We start from the raw sequence: 19,803 nt of genomic DNA, 5'->3' as shown, positions 1-19,803 counted from the left end.
CATTAAAACATTAAAATGCAGCCTCATCACAGGAGGAGAAAGGAAAAAGAAAGAGGGGGAGGGAATCAAATTGATTCCAAGTCAAAGGCCAGGCGGAACAACTCTGTCTTACAGGACCTGCGGAAAGAAATCAGATCATTTAGGGCCCTGGTCTCATGAGGCAGAGCGTTCCACCAGGCCAGAGCCAGTGTTGAAAAGGCCCCGGCTGTGGTTGAGGCTAATCTAACTTCCTTAGGGCCCGGGACCTCTAGGGTGTGGCTATTTATAGACCTTAAGGCTTTTCTGACTCACCTGGAAGGTGGTGGACTCTCCTTCACTGGAGGTTTTTAAGCAGAGGTTGGACGGCCATCTGTCATGGATGCTTCAGTTGAGATTCCTGCATTGCAGGGGGTTGGAATACAGTGGTACTTCGGAAGTCGAACGGAATCCGTTCCAGAAGTCCGTTCGACTTCCAAAACGTTTGGAAACCAAGTTTGCGGCTTCCGATTGGCTGCAGGAAACTCCTGCAGCCAATCAGAAGCCATGGAACGTGCATCGGACATTTGGGTTCCAAAGAACGTTTGCAAACTGGAACACTCACTTCTGGGTTTGCGTTGTTCGGGAGCCAAAATGTTTGGCTTGCAAGGCATTCAGCTTCCGAGGTACAACTGTAGATTATGTTTGGTGTCGCTTCCAACTCAACAATTATACAAATCCGATTCCATGCTTTAAGCCTATAGATCAGAGATGCTGTTTCGTTGTGATTTCGTTGTGCTGCTAGTTCAAAAGAATCCCGTGCCACTTCTTCCCTGCCAAAAGGCAGCGAGGCATCGTATCGTGACCGATGTCTACTTTTGGGCAAGTTGTACACAACAATGGATAATTTCTTCCCTGAAAGTTGTTCAAGGCTCATTTTTGAAAAAGGAAATACAGAAATCTGGGACACGGCAGCCTTGCTAAATGCCTGATCTCTCCCCAGGCGCTGGGCTGCTGTGCTAAAGACCATGCTCTCCTCACAATCCCTTTAAGAGCAGCCTCCCCCGTGACTTTCTCAGTAGCAAACGAGAGAGTTCCTACAGAGGAGGCAGCGCTGCCTCTGCTCTCAGGCACCCAGTGTGTTGTGTGTCGCTAAGCAGAACGGATGCAGCAACTCAGGTCATTGTGGCTGAATGTTAAACTCTGTCTTTGAATGCTCTGAGGGGGCTTAGCAAAAGTGGAAGATCAAGGCGGCGGCAAAAAATGGCTGCGAAAAGGGACTTAGTGCCTGTACGACACGTGTCAAACGGCTCTTGTCCAGTCCATTACCAAGCCTCTGCTCTGCTTCCATAGCTGTAAACCCTGGGAGAAGAGATGACTATAATAATAATAATAATAATAATAATAATAATAATAATAATAATTTATTATTTATACCCTGCCCATCTGGCTGAGTTTCCCCAGCCACTCTGGGCGGCTCCTAATCATGGGTTAAAAACAATACAGTGTTAAATTTTAAAAACTTCCCTGAACAGGGCTGCCTTCAGATGTCTTTTAAAGATAGGATAGCTGCTTATTTCCTTCATATCTGAAGGGAGGGCGTTCCACAGGGCGGGCGCCACTACCAAGAAGGCCCTCTGTCTGGTTCCCTGTAACCTCACTTCTTGCAATGAGGGAACCGCTAGAAGGCCCTCGGCGCTGGATGGGGGCTGAACAATGGGGGTGGAGACGCTCCTTCAGATATACTGGACTGAGGCCGTTTAGGGCTTTAAAGGTCAACACCAACACTTTGAATTGTGCTTGAAAACGTACTGGGAGCCAATGCTCTTGCTGATTTTGCTTTGGGGCACCTTGTTGGCCGCTGTGAGAACAGGATTGGCCTGATCCAGCATGTTCTTCTGACGTGCATGAGGAGGGACGCTGCCCTGATTTCCCTGAATAAAAAAAATGTGAAGCATAAAGAATGATTTTGGTTGTTTGTGGTGTCCCTCAACAAGGACCGGTGACACCAGTAGTGGGAAATTAAATTAAAATTAAGAACAGCTCCTTTTAACACCTGTCTCCCTTTCACAGCAAAATACATCGGCTGTTACGTCGACAACACCCACCGGAGAGCCCTGCGCGGAGTGTCCTTCTTTGACTACAAAAAAATGACATTGTTCCGTTGCCAAGACAACTGCGCCGAACGGTAGGGTGGCGCGAGAGAGCTGGGACTTCATTAATTCCAAGGCATCAAATGTATTTCTCTCCTGTCAGCTCCGGAGGCTTGACTCTTTTCCCCTGGTTGTTTTTCTTCCTCCCACACCGCCTCCCGATAATTTCGAAAGATCGATTTTTTTTCCCTCACTGGGGGGAAAAAGGCAAGGCCTCATTTGCAGTAGAATGGCCTTCTCTCGACAAGACGGGGAGCCTAGAAACTCTGGCAGGAGGAACCTGCAGTAGCTGCGGAAAAAGAGTAGGGAACCATTTTAAGTCATGGCTTCTTCTACCAGAGAATTCTGGGAGCTGTGGTTTTTGTTGTGTTGCCGAGAGGCCCCTGTTCTTCTTGCAGAGCTATGATTCCTGGGGCACTTAAGCAAGTCCGTCTCCCTCCCCAGGGAACTCTGGGAATTGTAGCTCTGGGAGGGGAAGAGAGGTCTCCTAACAACTGAAGGAGCAAAGGTCGCAGGCAAGGCTCAGTTGGGAGATAAGGATCAAAAGAGGCCATATTTACACCACGATGCTACTTTAAACAGTCACGACATCCTCCAGAGAACCATGGGAGCTGAGAGTTTTTAGCAGACCCCTGTTCCCCTCAGAGAGCTGTAATTCCCGGAATGGTTTAACAACCAATTCCTCTCCACAGGGAACTCTTGAAATTGTAGTTCTGGGAGGGAAACAGCGGTCTCTTAACAAATATCAGCATCTTTAGCAAATGACAGCTCCCGGGCTTCTCTGGGGGAAGCTATGACTGGTATTCACAGAATCACAAAATCATAAAATTGTAGAGTTGGAAGGGACCCCAAGGGTTATCTAGTCCAACCCCATGCAATGCAGGAAACTTTTGCCCAACTTGGGGCTCAAACTCATAACCCCGAGATTAAGAATTTCGTGCTTTACCAACTGAACTTTCCCAAGTCTATAGTGCTTTAAACGTATGATGGGAATATGGTCTCTGTGGACCTTGCACAGCAGCTTGGGGTACCAAGAGAGAGTTTAGCCTGTGGCAGAAACATGGGTAGGGTCCGCTTTCCCTAAAATCTCATTTTGCAGAAGCAAAGGTAAAAGATTGGCAAATTGTGAGGGATGAGGGAAGCTGGAGTCCCCCAGGAGTGGCAAAGGACTTCCTTCCCTGGTGTGGAGCAACGTGAGTGAGGATGTAGCTAACTTCTCAGATGTGGGATTCTGGGTTAAAAGAAAACATCTCTGGAGCCTTCCCACGCCTTGTTTTTCTGGACCCGGATCTCGCCACATCACTAGCACCTGCTGGGTCTCTTTTACTTATCGCTTCAATTGCAGAACACACATCATACTGGCTTCCCCAACCTGCCTAGCTTTTAAGTAATGTGTTCGTGTCCCACTCTATGATCTATAAGGCACGTGGAGATTTTTTTCTCTTGAAAAGTGATGCTTCCTCCTGCTCGCTTTGAGTAAATCATTCGGCGCCGAGTGCCAAGAAGCAACCCAAATTGCTTCTTTGCACAGACGACATCTGTGCAGCAAGAACTGCAACAGGAAATTGGCCCAATGGACATTTGGCCCAAGACAATTCCATTTCAAATATGAATTAATTATCGTGGATTGTTTTTCTTTGCCTTCCTCCAGAGATTTTAGGGCTATCGTACATGGTTTTCTTCTCCCCACCACACACCCATTTTTCTCCTCACAACAACCCAGTGAGGTAGGCCAGGCTGAGGGATGGTGGGTGGTCTTGGCTCATCATTTTGTTTTGTGCTAAACTGTTTCACAGTCAGGTCTTTGAGGGTCTCAAAGAGTTGGGCTCAGTAGGGAAATTGAGAATGATTTAGTTGTGAACGTCCACCCATAATTTTATTTCTGTGCCACCTTTCCAAAGTTAAAAGCGTCTTACAACATGTAAAAGAAATACATGACTACAAACATAACAAAAATACAGTGGTACCTTGGGTTAAGTACTTAATTCGTTCTGGAGGTCCGTTCTTAACATGAAACTGTTCTCAACCAGAAACACCACTTTAGCTAATGGGGCCTCCTGTCGCCGCCGCACCACTGGAGTACAATTTCTATTCTTATCCTGAAGCAAAGTTCTTAACCTGAAGCACTATTTCTGGGTTAGTTGAGTCTGTAACCTGAAGTGTATGTAACCTGAAGCATATGTAACCTGAAGCGTATGTAACCCGAGGTACCACTGTAGTCATAAACAAAACATTTAAAAAGTACACAACCAATTTGAACAATTTCAACATAAATTGTAGGATTCAAAATAAAGATACCAAAAATTAACAGTACCCCCCGAACCCCTAAACAATACCCCAGCCCAAGATTTTGAGAAAGGACCTGCAGATGGGGGATACAGATTGAAGCAGCCATGTGATGGGGGGAGAAGGTTTTCAACCCTCCCCTCTTGTTATTTTCCAGTGAACACAGTCCCCCCCCCCCCGCCAGCTGCTATTTGTGTCCATGACAACGGGAGCTTTCCCTGCAATGCAAATAGCATCTTCAGAGGACCAATTTCCAGCAGGACTGTAGTAGGACACTGGATGTATAGGAGATCTGGTATCTGTCTGGTATCTGTTGCTGGACCATGGCACAAGTCAGTCTCCTCCTCACAGCCTTAGTTGGTATAATGGGACTCTTGAGGATGATGGAGGATGGCAAGGGGATGGAGGTCAGTGCACAGGAACCAGAACAGCAGGACCCATCACCAGACTGTCTCCCCGAATACAGCAGGCTCTGAGGCCTAGGGAACAGCAGGAGGGGCACTCTAGGAAACTGAGGCAGGCAATGGCCCACAGCCCAGCTCCCTAACTGGCCAGGTGTCTTCCTTCCTTTGGCTCCCAGTACGTTTCCGAGCACAATTCAAAGTGTTGGTGCTGACCTTTAAAGCCCTAAACGGCCTCGGTCCTGTATACCTGAAGGAGCATCTCCACCCCCATCGTTCTGCCCGGACACTGAGGTCTAGCGCCGAGGGCCTTCTGGCAGTTCTCTCACTGCAAGAAGCCAAGTTACAGGGAACCAGGCAGAGGGCCTTCTCGGTGGTGGCACCCGCCCTGTGGAACGCCCTCCCACCAGATGTCAAAGAGAACAACAACTACCAGAGTTTTAGAAGACATCTGAAGGCAGCCCTGTTTAGGGAAGCTCTTAATGTTTAACAGACTACTATACTTTAATACTTTGTTGGAAGCCACCCAGAGTGGTTGGGGAAACCCAGTCAGATGGGCGGGGTGTAAATAAATTATTATTATTAGTAGTAGTACTAGTAGTACTAGGGATGGGGAATATGTCACTAAGGATGGAATTTCCTAAATATACTTAATATTGAGGACAGGGTTCAACCCACCCCGCCCCCAAAGCCCTGTCTTGTTGCTTAATCTCAACAAGAGAGTCCCCATCCGGTTCACTAAAAATACAAACAATTATTGCGTATTATCTTCATTATTATACAAATAATGCTCTATGCCTATTAGGATCACAGGTTCAGATAGGGTCCTGATTCAGTTTGGATCAGTACGGACCAGATTTAACCAGATTCAGACCCCCAAATCTGAATCAAAATTCGGCGATCCCAATCTTCAGTGGTCACGACCGCCTCGGATTACAGGGGAATCTTCCTGGTGTGTGCGAGAGAAATTTTGAGGTTGTCCCACGAAACTTAAGAAGACACAGCGCCGCATTCGGAAGCGTACAATGTTTTTGAAAACGAGAAGAAAAGAGGGGAAAGTGGGAAAGAAAAAGAAGGAAGGAAAGGAATTTTGTGAGGCAAAGGCCTCCAGGGACCGTAGAATGTGTTCCCCCATAAAAAGCAACATTGACACACAACTCCCAGCCAGGGCCGGCCCAGGGCCTTTTGCCACTTGAGGCAAAAATGCACAATTTCCTCCTGCTGCTGCTGCCCAAGGAGACTGGGGATGGGCCAGGGAAGGCCTAGTGCACTGGCAGGGGAGTAAAAGGAGAATGGAGAAGGGCAGGTGGCAGAGGAGGCATCCCAGAAGTCCATGAGGCAGTGAGCAGCAAGCTTCCGAGAGGCTGGATCTGCTACCCCTCCCAGCTACCAGGAGCCTGCTGCCTGGGGCGAAGGCTTCACCAAGCCCCACAGGTGGGCCGGCCCTGCTCCCCGCACATAGAAAGCAGTTCCCAACTTCTGTGTGCAGGCAGCCGTTCCGTGGTGAGGCAGTTACGGTGGAAGCACCCCTCGCCTGATTGCTATCTGCACAAAGATGGCTTAGCCATGTTCAAAGAACAGCTGATAAAGCTCTTGGACGTGGCTGAGATGGGAACATTAACGTGTTTAATTAGAGGGAAACCATTAGTGACATTTATTAAGGATTGGACATTTCTTATGGACTTTTTGCACGTGAAAAGAGAAAATGAACTTGTAATATCTGTATGTGAAGATTGGAAAAATACTGGCTTATAGCAGATAGAATGGTTGGATCTTAAGGAATGAATATCATATGTAGCGGCAGCAAAGAGAGCCAGAAGTCCTTTTATTTTTCTTCTTTGTTTTTTCCCCCTCTTTCTTTTCCTTTTTTCTCACTTTCTCTTTCTTTAGCTTTCTCCTTTTCTTATCTTTCCTTCCTTCTGACTTTGTTCTCTTTCAAGACTAAGCAGCTGTTTTATCTCAGCATGTTATAAAAAGGAGACATCCTTTACCTGCAAAGTGGCCAATATCAGGGTGGGCAGCACAGCATGAGATTTCGGAAGGTGCTGTTCAGCACCAAGGACAGCTGCACAAACGTTCAGCTTTCGGGTAGCCAAGTCCAGCCACTGAATCTGAACACAGGCCGCTGCTACCACCACCAAACCTCCAAACAAAATGCTTTCTCTCTCTCTCTCTCTCTCCTTTCCAGGGGTTACCTCTTCGCAGGCCTAGAGTTTGGGGCCGAATGCTATTGTGGCCACAAGATCCAAGCGGCGAACGTCAGTGATTCCGAATGCAACATGGAGTGTAAGGGAGAAAAGAGCAACATTTGTGGTGGGGTGAACCGACTCTCAATCTACCGCCTGGAGTTGGCCCAAGAGTCTGCAAGGAGGTGTAAGTATTGACCTGTTTGGGTTCGAGAACTAGGGTGGCCCAAGGGAGCAGAGCCTGGGGCTCATGGCATTGAGATCAAGGTGTCCTAATAGCTCAAGGGAAGTAACTCTGATGCTGCTGGCTATTAGGGATGTGCAGGTGGTGCTGTGGGTTAAACCACAGAGCCTAGGACTTGCCGATCAGAAGGTCAGTGGTTCGAATCCCTGCGACGGGGTGAGCTCCCGTTGCTTGGTCCCTGCTCATGCCAACCTAGCAGTTCGAAAGCATGTCAAAGTGCAAGTAGATAAATAGGTACCGCTCTGGCGGGAAGGTAAACGGCATTTCCGTGCGCTGCTCTGGTTCTCCAGAAGCGGCTTACTCATGCTGGCCACATGACCCAGAAGCTGTACGCCGGCTCCCTCGGCCAATAAAGTGAGATGAGCGCCGCAACCCCAGAGTCGGCCACGACTGGACCTAATGGTCAGGGGTCCCTTTACCTTTACCCTTAGGCATGTGTCTTGCAGAACACTAGACCATGGGTCCCCAAACTAAGGCCCGCGGGCTGTATAAGGCCTGAGGGACTTGTTTATCCGGCCCGCGGCAACCCCCGCTGCTTGCTGCCACCACCTGCTCTCACTGGCGCTGCGCTTCGTGGCTGCCCACTTTCGGGTCAGAGGAGCACCGGAAATAACTTGTGCGTTATTTGCGCATGCGCAAGCGTTATTTCCTGTGCACATCCAGGTCGGAGGAGGCCCATGCACATGTGCACAAGCTATTTCCGGTGCTCCTCCGACCCGGCAGTTCACCGGAAATAGCATGTGTGCATGCGTATGGGCACGTGCTCCCCCGCCCTCTGGCCCGCCGCACGATCGGCGCTGGAGACACTGGTCTGAGGCGCGGTAAGTTTGCTGACCCCTGCACTAGACCTTCCACCCTGTACCCTCACTACAGCTGCTACATACCCTCTGGTATTTTTGAGGTAAAGGTAAAGGGACCCCTGACCATTAGGTCCAGTCGTGGCCAACTCTGGGGTTGCAGTGCTCATCTCACTTTATTGGCTGAGGGAGCCGGCGTACAGCTTCCGGGTCATGTGGCCAGCATGACTAAGCCTCTTCTGGCAAACCAGAGCAGCGCATGGAAACGCCGTTTACCTTCCCGCCGAAGCGGTACCTATTTATCTACTTGCACTTTGACGTGCTTTCGAACTGCTAGGTTGGCAGGAGCAAGGACCGAGCAATGGTTAAGTCCAGTCAAGGCGACTATGGGATTGCGGCGCTCATCTCGCTTTCAGGCCAAGAGAGCTGATGTTTGTCCACAGACAGCTTTCCGGGTCATGTGGCCAGCAAGACTAAACCGCTTCTGGCACAACAGAACACCGTGATGGAAACCAGAGCGCATGGAAACACTGTTTACCTTCCAGCCGCAGGGGTACCTATTTATCTACTTGCACTGGTGTGCTTTCGAACTGCTAGGTTGGCAGGAGCTGAGGCAGAGCGACAGGAGCTCACCCTGTCATGGGGATTCAAACTGCCAACCTTCTGATTTGCAAGCCCAAGAGGGTCATTGTTTTAGACCACAGTGCCACCTGCATCCCTTACCTTACCATTACTAGGCTGTAGTTAAACTATGGAACTTGCTCCCCCAGGAGTGCATAGCGATGGCTGTATGTTCTGCCTCCATGGTTGGAGACAGTTAAGCTTCTGGTTACCAGTTGCTGTAAATCATAGGCAAGAAGAGAACTCCTTTGCCTGGATCCTGCTTGCTAGTTTCCTACATGCACCAGGCTGGCCACAGGACGCTGGACTTGATGGGCCTGATTCAGCTAGCTCTGTGTTCTTATTTTCACAAGGACTAGAAAGCTTGGGTTTCAAAACCAAGACAGAGGTCCTTTGGATGCTGTGCCATGATCTCAAATCCTACGCTTGAGGTGCATTTGTGAACACTGGCAATCTACAGCCTTGGCTAGTCGGGACTGGAAAACGTGAAGGTGTTTGTGGGAGGGAAGGAATCCCTCCCAGAGCACTCTCAGCCGACCAATTGAGTGCAATGCAGGGAAAGGAAGGCCTAGGTGCTTGAGCTGCCTTAATGAGTTTGAAATGGGCTTTTGATCTCTTCCCTGCTCTCAAAGGCTTTTCTGCATCTCGCCTCTAATTTTGCATTCATTGCGTTCCTCCCTGTCTTCTGTAGTTAAGAAGGTGGGCTGGGAGGCTCATTAGCTGGTGCTTAAATGTCAAAAGCAGAGAGGAGAATCCAGGCAGGCAGGGGGAAGGGAAGAGATTATGGGGAACCTTGGTGGGCCGTGGGGCAGCGAGATCAAGCTGGCAACCTGCAGGAGGAAGCACAATTGTCCATAGCAAGCCTGAGAAGGAAAAGGCCAAAAGGTGTTTTCGCAGTGCCTTTCCTACTTCCTGTGCGCCAGGGGATGGGCGCCTCTTCCAACCCCACGGAGAGAAAGAGAGAGAGCTAGAGCTAATCAGAAAATGATGGGGGAATGGCATTTGGTGGAAAGAGGAACCTGGCTCTCACCCACAGTTTGCCTGGCGGTCTGGCACTCGCTTCCCCATGGAATGTGAGGGCAGGCAAAGGCACTGGGTGCACAGAGCACTCCGGCTGCTGCGACCCTCGAATCCCATTCTTGGAAGCACAGTCGATCCTGCTAATTGGGGTTTTTTAACTGGAGTAAAGTACAGGCGTGTGCTAGAGATGAGAAACTGCGACAATGAACCCAGCTACAAGGATTTAAAAGGTTTGGATTGAGAGGGGATTTCATTTGGTGAAAGAGACGGTCCGGTTTTTCTCTATGTTTATGATATGGCAACCCTCCCTGGAATGCAATCTACACGTACAAGTGAGAAAGGAAGAAATTGGAATGTAAATTTGGAATTTAACAAAACTGGAACTGCGTGCGTGAAAGAAAGGAACTGAGAGGGAAGGGGTGGGGGAAAACGCTATGCTTTGAAAATATGCAGCAAAGTCCTTCCTAACCTCCATTATTCATAAAGGAGTGTGTTTGAGATAAGGACAATTGGCCATAAATCTGTGGCAGGGAAGAAAGGAGTCTACCAGCTGTGGGATAAGAAGCTTTTGGATTAACTATTTGCAGTCTGGATTCAGACCGTTCCTCCTAGGCTGGAGAAATGGCGAAGACGGCTTGTTTACTGGAAGCCAAATCACAGGATGAAGTGATGCAGTGACTTTTGGAAACTGTGAGATAACCGCTTCTCCCAAGGCATGGCGGAAACCATCAAAAGTTGTAGGAAGGAAGGATAAAACACCGCCGAGACCATGTAACACCGGTCTTGAAAGACCTACATTGGCTCCCAGTACGTTTCCGAGCACAATTCAAAGTGTTGGTGCTGACCTTTAAAGCCCTAAACGGCCTCGGTCCAGTATACCTGAAGGAGCGTCTCCACCCCCATCATTCTGCCCGGACGCTGAGGTCCTGCGCCGAGGGCCTTCTGGCGGTTCCCTCATTGCGAGAAGCAAAGCTACAGGGAACCAGGCAGAGGGCCTTCTCGGTAGTGGCGCCCGCCCTGTGGAACGCCCTTCCAGCAGATGTCAAAGAGATAAACAACTACATGACATTCAGAAGACATCTTAAGGCAGCCCTGTTCAGGGAAGTTTTTAACGTGTGATATTTTACTGTATTTTTGGTTTTTATGGAAGCCGCCCAGATGGGCGGGGTATAAATAATAAATTATTATTATTATTATTATTATTATTATTATTATTATTATTATTATATATAGATGGGGAAACATCATGGGGGGGGGACTTGTCATGTGCAGGAAAGAATAAGGATTACAGAGTTCCTCACTTGAAACTTTATAAATTATCTGACATAACAACACGAATGAAACCACAATATTGTAGCTGCCATATAAGGGATTATTATATCTGAATGGAATACAATGGAAATTATTAAGATTTTGGAATGCAGAAAAAATGTAGTAGAATGAAGCCATCAGATCTAATAGCAACTCTTCGCAGCGTTTTGCAACAAAAGCCCCTGCGTTTTGCACCCCCAGTTTCATGAGATCTCTGACAGTGGTGGTAGTTTTGGGGATCATTCTGAGTTTGCATGATTTTGCCTTTAAGTGCAACCCCTGGAAGCATAAGGCATACATAAGTTGCAGTCTTACTGTACAGTTACAAGGGTTGATGCTGGAGGAATAAGTTGCCTTTCTATCTATTGACGCCCCCACTGGTTCAGGTAACCAACAACAAGTGCTGTTGTGTTACTCCCAACACACACAAACAAACACCAGTGCTTTTCAAATTCAAAAATCAAAAGAGGAGCCCATTGGGTCTAACCTTAGTGACTGTTAACGAATGGTGGCCAGTGGCCATGAGAGATTAATTTTAGCTTTTGATTTGTGCAGAGTTCGTGAGAACTGTAGAATTCCCTCGAGAGAGAAAGAGAGCTAAAGAGGGAGAGATCAATATTGGAGAGCTGTGGTTTGGCATAAAAGCAGCGAAACAGGAGCTATGGCAGCTTGCTTAGAAATATTCTGGATGTTGGTGACAGATGCAATTTTCCAAAAGACAGGAATAAGAGTTTCTGTTGGCTTCCTGGCTTATAGAGCTGTTAAAGAACTTGGACAAATAAATTGGAAGGGGGTCGTTTTTTTCTTCATTATATTTATTTATTATATTAAAATTAACATTGCTTAAAATATAAATATAAATTAAATCCCCCATTAATAATGATGATAATGATGATGATTATGATAATTTTATTGTTTATACCCCACCCATCTGGCTGGGTTTCCCCAGCCACTCTGGGCAGCTTCCAGCAAAATAAAAAATAATAATAAAATGTCAGACATTAAAAACTTCCCTGAGCCTTCAGATATTTTCTAAAAGTTGTGTAATTCTTTATCTCCCTGACATCTGATTGGTGGGCGTTCCACAGGGTGGGCACCATTACCGAAAAGGCCCTCTGCCTGGTTCTCTGCAACCTCAATTCTCGCAGGGAGGGAACCACCAGAAGGCCCTCAGTGCTGGACCTCATCTGAACAATGGAGGTGGAGATGTTCCTTTAGGTATACTGGACCGAGGCAGTTTAGGGCTTTAAAGGTCAGCACCAACACTTTGAATTGTGCTCAGAAACATACTGGGAGCCAATGTAGGTCTTACAGGACCAGTGTTATGTGGGCTCAGCAGCCGCTCCCAGTCACCAATCTAGTTGCTGCATTCTGGATTAGTTGTAGTTTCTGAGTCACCTTCAAAGGTAGCCTTTGAACAGTTTATCAGGATTCAGAATACATTTCTTCAAAGCACAGTATACTCTACAAGAATCTTCTATTTAACGCAATACAGTGGTACCTCGCAAGACGAATGCCTCGCAAGACGGAAAACTCGCAAGAAGAAAGAGTTTTCCGTTTTTCGAGGTGCTTTGCCAGACGAATTTCCCTATGGGCTTGCTTCGCAAGAAGAAAGCCCATAGGGAAATCTCCGGGGACCTCTTTTAAAATGCTGGCGGTCGGGAGCAAAGACTTTTGCCCACCACCGGCCTTCAGAAGAGGTCCTGGACCTCTTCTGAAGGCCGGCGGGGGGCAAAAGTCTTTGCTCCCCCCGCCTGCCTTCCCGGGATAGTGGAGAAGCGCAGCGCGTTTCTCCGCTATCCCGACGGCTTTTGAAGGCAGGCGGGGGGGGGAGCAAAGACTTTCGGCCACCGCCGGCCTTCAGAACCTCTTCTGGTCCTGGACCTCTTCTGAAGGCCAGCGGGGGGCAAAAGTCTTTGCTCCCCCCCTTAAAATGCTGGCGGGCGGCCAGCCTTCGCTGCTGCCCGCCAGCATTTTAAAATCGTCCCAGGGGCTTTTAAAATGCTGGCGGTCAGCAGCAAAGCCCTCCTGTCCCCGGAGCTTGCGGGGCGGGAGGTGGGGAGAAGGGCTTTTCTTCCCACCGCCAGCCTTCAGAACAGCCTTCTGAAGGCTGGCGGTGGGAAGAAAAGCCCTTGTCCCCCCCCCCAGCCTTCAGAAGAGGTCGGGGGACAGACTGTCCCCGGACCTGGTCTGAAGGCGGTTTCCATAGGAACGCATTGATTGATTTTCAATGCATTGCTATGGGAAACCGTGCTTCGCAAGACAAAAAACTCGCAAGAAGAAAAAACTCGCGGAACGAATTAATTTCGTCTTGCGAGGTACCACTGTATTCAATCTACTATATAAATATACTCTCGGGGAGTTCCTGTTGCAGATCAGAAATAAGTAGAAACCACAAAATATTGTTGTTGTTGTTTTAAAAAAATGAATAGTGTCATTTGTGAGTTTTGACCATCACACCAAAAAAAATGCCACAGTCATGCCATAGACTCATTTTGTTCTGTTGTCTTAAATCAAAACAGCACCCAGTATCCAAATTATTATGCAGTGACTCTCTGCTTGTAGAATGCTCTCCCCAGGGAGACTCCTCTGACACCTTCATTACAAATCTTTAGGCAACAGGCAAAAACATTCCTCTTCTCCCTGGCCTTTCATTAAACAATTAATTAAATGGGGGGGGTATTGTATTTGTTTTGTTTTTTACCATGTTTTGTATTCTTTTGTTTTTATATTTTAAACCACTCTGTGATCCTCGAATGAAGGGCAGTATAGAAATTCAATAAAGAATAAAAAAATTAACAAATACTTTCACCCCACCTCCATACCGAGTTTGGTGATGATATATTGAGAGTTGGCCAAACCTATGCCAAAGGCTGATCACCAAAGAATTGATGCTTTTGAATTATGGTGCTGGAGAAGACTCTTGAGAGTCCCATGGACTGCAAGAAGATCAAACCTATCCATTCTGAAGGAAATCAGCCCTGAGTGCTCACTGGGAGGACAGATCCTGAAGCTGAGGCTCCAATACTTTGGCCACCTCATGAGAAGATAAGACTCCCTGGAAAAGACCCTGATGTTGGGAAAGATGGAGGGCACAAGGAGAAGGGGACGACAGAGAACGAGATGGTTGGACAGTGTTCTCGAAGCTACCAGCAAGAGTTTGACCAAACTGCGGGAGGCAGTGGAAGACAGGAGTGCCTGCCATGTTCTGGTCCATGGGGTCACGAAGAGTCGGACATGACTAAACGACTAAACAACAACAACAACATGCCAAAGGATGGGTGAAGTCAAGCCAAATTCACGTATTGGTCTGCCATCTTGATTCAAAATGGCACCCAAATATTGACAAAGTCCATTGCCTCCAGCTTCGGAATGCTTGTGCCAAGTCTGATGATGATATCGTTATTCTGCCTTGGTCAGGCGCTACCTGGCGTCCTGGTGTTCTGGGCACCACAATCTAAGAAGGATGTTGACAAGTTGGCGAGTGTGCAGGGGTGGGCAACCAAGATGATCAAGGGACTGGAAACCAAGCCTTATGAGGAATGGCTGAAGGAGCTGGGCATGTTTAGCCTGGAAAAGAGGAGACTGCGAGGAGATATGATAGCCATCTTCAAATATCTGAAAAGCTGTCACATGGAAGTTGAAACAAAGTTTTCTGCTTCTCAGGAGGGGAGAACCCAAACAAATGGAATCAGAGGGCAAGAAAGAAGATTTCAACTGAACATTAGGAAGAACATTCTGAGTGTTGGAGCTGTTCGACAGTTGGAACAAACCCCCTAGGAATGTTGCGGATTCTCAGGTGTTAGAATTTTTTTAATGGAGGTTGGATGGTCACCTGTAAAAGATCCTTTAGCTGTGATTCCTGCATCACAGGGGGCTGAATTAGATTATCTTTGGGGGTCCCTTCCAACTCTATGATTCCATGCTTTCAGTGGCGACTGAACCTATGCCCCCAAATGGGTGAAGCCATGCCAAAGAAATGTTTCAAGCCATCAACTTGTTTCAAAATGACTCCTGGCGTCCAAACATCGATTATGACTGCCGTCCCCACCTTGGGAAGCTTTGTGCTAAGTTTGGCAACGATAACTTGAGAGGCAGCCAAACCTAAAGAGAACAGATGGACAAAACGCTTTCCAAAAATTTATAGTAGATAATACTAATTTTAATTTCACATCATTCTTTTTCTTCTTCTATCTCCTATGCCTGGAGCTGCCCAGGATTTTTTAGAAACTAAAAAATATTGTGTTTTTAAGTGGATGGTGTAATTTGTGAGTTCCACCACACCAAAAATGGAGTAAAGTCATGTCAAAGCCACATTTCGGTCTGCCATCTTGAGTCAAAATAGCGCCTGGTATCCAAACATCAACACAGATCCTCATCCTCACCTCTGGGACCATCATGCTGACTCTGTTGATGTCTCAAGAGGTGGTTGAAACCTTGTGGGCAGTTAACGCCAAAAGGATGTTTTGGATCACCGTCTTGATTCAAAATGGTGTCTGTTGTCCAAAGAGTCACAAAGCCTGCCATCTCACTTCAGGAAATCTTGTGCTAAGTTTGATGACAATATCTCAAGAGGTGGCGAAACCTATGTCAAAAAACGGATGAAATCACCTCAAAGTCATGTTTTGGTCCACCATTTTGATTTAAAATGTCAGCCAATGTCCAAACAGCAACAGAGAGTACTGCCCCCCTCATCAACCCTCATACTAAGTTTGGGGAAGATATCTCAAGATATACAGGACGCAGAGAAACTGCATTCCAAAATCTATGTTGTTGTTGTTTTTGTTGTTGTTGTTTAGTCATTTAGTCGTGTCCGACTCTTCGTGACCCCATGGACCAGAGCACGCCAGGCACTCCTGTCTTCCACGGCCTCCTGCAGTTTGGTCAAACTCATGCTGGTAGCTTCGAGAACACTGTCCAACCATCTCGTCCTCTGTCGTCCCCTTCTCCTTGTGCCCTCCATCTTTCCCAACATCAGGGTCTTTTCCAGGGAGTCTTCTCTTCTCATGAGGTGGACAAAGTATTGGAGCCTCAGCTTCAGGATCTGTCCTTCCAGTGAGCACTCAGGGCTGATTTCCTTAAGAATGGATAGGTTTGATCTTCTTGCAGTCCATGGGACTCTCAAGAGTCTCCTCCAGCACCATAATTCAAAAGCCTTCTTTATGGTCCAGCTCTCACTTCCATACATCACTACTGGGAAAACCATAGCTTTAACTATACGGACATTGGTCGGCAAGGTGATGTCTCTACTTTTTAAGATGCTCCAAAATCTATAGCAGAATCAAAATCAAAATGACTCAGTGAATCAGATCCACATTCCGTTTTCTTTAATTTATCTAACCCTTCTTCAGTTGATCCTATTTACCCCTTTAAAAGACCAAACCATTTTATATGGCGTTGGAACTTTTCTACCAGATTCCTGGCTATTTTAAAAATCAACAGATGCCAGAGTGCCAAAAACTGTCTGACTTTCTTTGATCTCTCATTTGAAGAAAGCTATTTGCCAAACTTTACAGAACCAATATTCTAGATTCGTGAGCTTTAATTATTATTATGTTTTTGAATGGGATCAATTTTCAACATATTAGTACATTTTAAAAGACCAGAAAAATGGTAATTGAAAAGCTCTCTTATCAGTGGATCAATAAATCCTAGAAAATTAAAAAAAACAAAACAAAACCAGAAATTAACCTACGATGCAATCCTTTGGTGTCTGCTTACATCCCACTAACCAATAGGATTTTTCACATCTCCCTCTAGAGATGTGCTGTGACCCAAATATTCACCTTGAATTTGTAGCATCTGAATGAAGCCTAATTTGTTTTGGATCCGCTCTGTCATTCCAGTTCGAGTCGTCATTTGGGTTAAATCTGCAAAGAGGACTGTTCAAATATTATTTCAGGAAGCCTTGATAGAGTTGGTTTGGTTCACGCATGAATCAGTGGCTTGGTTTGTAGCTCCTAAGAAAGGAAGTCCAGATGTTTTGGGACCACAACTCCCATCAGTCAGGGAGGATGGGAGTTGTAGTTCAGCAACATCTGGAATACAGCACATTGATCACCCCTGCCCAACACTGGCACATGGGCACCATAGTCCTGTTTGGGTTGGAAGAAACGGGGAGTGCCAAGAGGTATTCTGAAACACAGGGCTAAAGGTTCCCCACCCATGGCCCACAAGTGGGTGGGTGGGGAACTCTGTCAGGGAGGAAATGGTTGGCTTTGTCACATGATCTTCTGGTTGGTTTCAAATATATTTTTTATATGTTGTGGTGGTGGGTGTGGGGCCTAATGCTTGACCACATAACACCGGTCTTGAAAGACCTACATTGGCTCCCAGTACGTTTCTGAGCACAATTCAAAGTGTTGGTGCTGACCTTTAAAGCCCTAAACGGCCTCAGTCCAGTATATCCGAAGGAGCGTCTCCACCCCCATCCTTCTACCCAGACACTGAGGTCCAGCACCGAGGGCCTTCTGGCGGTTCCCTCATTGCGAGAAGCAAAGCTACAGGGAACCAGGCAGAGGGCCTTCTCGGTAGTGGCACCTGCCCTGTGGAACGCCCTCCCACCAGATGTCAAAGAGAACAACAACTACCAGACTTTTAGAAGGCATCTGAAGGCAGCCCTGTTTAGGGAAGCTTTTTAATGTTTGATGCATTACTGAATTTTAATATTTTGTTGGAAGCCGCCCAGAGTGGCTGGGGAAGCCCAGCCAGATGGGCGGGGTATAAAGAATAAATTATTATTATTATTATTATTATTATTATTATTATTATTATTATTCAGAAACACAACTTTGAAGTCTCCCAAGAGCCTTGCTGGATCAGGCCCATGGCTTTTCTTCAGCCAGAACTCAGTTCCAGCACCTCTGAGGTGGGCATCATTGCCATTATAGTGGTACCTCCGGTTAAGTACTTAATTCGTTCCGGAGGTCTGTTCTTAACCTGAAACTGTTCTTAACCTGAAGTACCACTTTAGCTAATGGGGCCTCCTGCTGCTGCCGCACTGCTGTTGCGCGATTTCTGTTCTCATCCTGAAGCAAAGTTCTTAACCTGAGGTATTATTTCTGGGTTAGCGAAGTCTGTAACCTGAAGCGTATGTAACCCGCGGTACCACTGTATAAGAGAACAAAGGAGGCGTTCATGGTGAGTTCCAGCACCTCTTTTCCTAGAAATGATGATCTGGGCTGATCTAGATGATCAGTCTCAGAAATCCTAGAAATCCTGTTCAAACGCTCAATCTCAAAGGACGCTTGCCAGCACAGTTTGGGAATCCTGCAGGGTCACCTGTGCCTTTGACTTTGGGAGCTCAGCCATTAAATGCTTCCTTCCTTCCACTTTTCTCTCCTCTCCCGTTAGACGGCAGCGCCATATTCCGCGGATGCTTCCGCAGGCCGGATAACATCTCCTTGGCTTTGCCGGTGAGCAGGGTCATGAGAAACATGTCTGTGGACCGGTGCGTTGACTTCTGCACGGGAAAGGTAAGCTAACCAAGAGATGAAGGATGCTGTGCCCCAATGTCCTAAGCTTGGGTCACAAGCCCTCCAGTGTGACCAAGGATTGGAACCCAAGGGGTATGATCTTGCAGATAGAAAGAGGAGACTGTCAATGATTGGCTGCATACAGAGGAGGGAGCCCCAGGTTGAGAACCCCCAAAGGGAGAAGTCTCAGAGGCAGGATTTAGGTTCAACTCAAAATAGTCCTTGAGGGTCTTTTGAGCTTTATTTACAATCAAATCATTTCTCAGTAAAGCATCATTCATCCGCCGTCAAAAAGAACCCTGTAGAGACAATTTTAATTCTGAACAAGTCCTTGGGCAAATCTCAGATTTAGTCACTCTTGGGGTCAAGTCTTTAGTTAACCATATATAGTCCAGGCGACTGCACGATAGATTTGTATCTGAAAAAAATGTAAAATCTTTCTCCATTGGATTCCTCAATCTCCATATGTCTCTCAGGTCAAAATTGTCCACCATCTCGAAAAACGTCTTTGGTAGCCTCCCGTCATTAGTAAGTTTTTGCCTTTGGGTTCTATCCATCATTGTTGAGACTACGCCGTTCAAATCCCCCATCAAGACAATTTTGTAATCCAAATAGTCCATAAGAGTGGCCTGTAGATTTTTTAAAAATTCTGACTTGCCCTCATTTGGTGCATTGATTCCAAGCATCAAAAGCTTTTCACCTTGTACTGTCAATTCCACTGTAACATATCTTCCAATATCATCCTTGAAGATCATTTTCGGAGTGAATTTCTCTTTAACAAAAATCACAAGGGGAGAAGAAATAATAGAAACTGTGAGAATGATCAGGAGACAGCAAATCCTATTGAACCCAGTAGGATTTAGCTCTGAGTAAATTGCTTAGGATTGCCATGTAAGGCTGCCCAGTCTTGACCCAGTTACTTGGGAGCAAGCATCATTGAATACAGTGGGACTTCCTTCTGAGTAGACAGTGTAAGTCTCCATTTACAACAAAGGAAACTCCCTGTGTTTCCTAAGCATGGCAGTTGAAAATTTAAAACAGATTGGTGACCTTTTCCTTCAAAATTTCAGGAAGAGCTTCACAGTTTCCTTCATTCTGGTGCATGTATTCTCCCCACCCCATCCCAGTAGAAACAGGACTCTGTTTTTGCACCTACACACACCGCTTTTGATTGTTCTCCAAGAAAACCGGAAAAAGTAAAACCGAGGCAGCTTTTGTAATTCCAGGACTATCCCTGGCAAATTGGGAGATGTTGTAAACAAAAAATCTGTCCTTTTCCCTTATGGGGTATCCAAGAGCCCATATAGAGTCCTTACATAGGTTCCCTATTGGTAGGAGAGAATAACAGAGGCCA

General features: G+C 46.7%; 1 protein-coding gene across 2 annotated transcripts in view; it reads left to right on the top strand.

Annotated features, from left to right (window-relative positions):
• Positions 1-19,803, top strand: part of WSCD2 (WSC domain containing 2) — a 79,751-nt gene that overhangs the window by 40,821 nt on the left and 19,127 nt on the right. For both annotated transcript variants that reach the window (XM_053401225.1, XM_053401224.1), the window contains 3 exons: positions 2,029-2,143; positions 6,984-7,168; positions 18,328-18,449. In XM_053401225.1, the coding sequence (XP_053257200.1) occupies positions 2,106-2,143; positions 6,984-7,168; positions 18,328-18,449 (345 nt within the window). In that variant the 5' untranslated portion in view covers positions 2,029-2,105. The remainder of the gene's footprint in view (positions 1-2,028; positions 2,144-6,983; positions 7,169-18,327; positions 18,450-19,803) is intronic.

Source organism: Podarcis raffonei, chromosome 8 (genome assembly GCF_027172205.1).
Source record: "Podarcis raffonei isolate rPodRaf1 chromosome 8, rPodRaf1.pri, whole genome shotgun sequence".
NCBI lineage: Eukaryota > Metazoa > Chordata > Lepidosauria > Squamata > Lacertidae > Podarcis > Podarcis raffonei.
The sequence above is the reverse complement of the archived record's forward strand: the minus strand, read 5'-3'. Positions and strand labels throughout refer to the sequence as shown.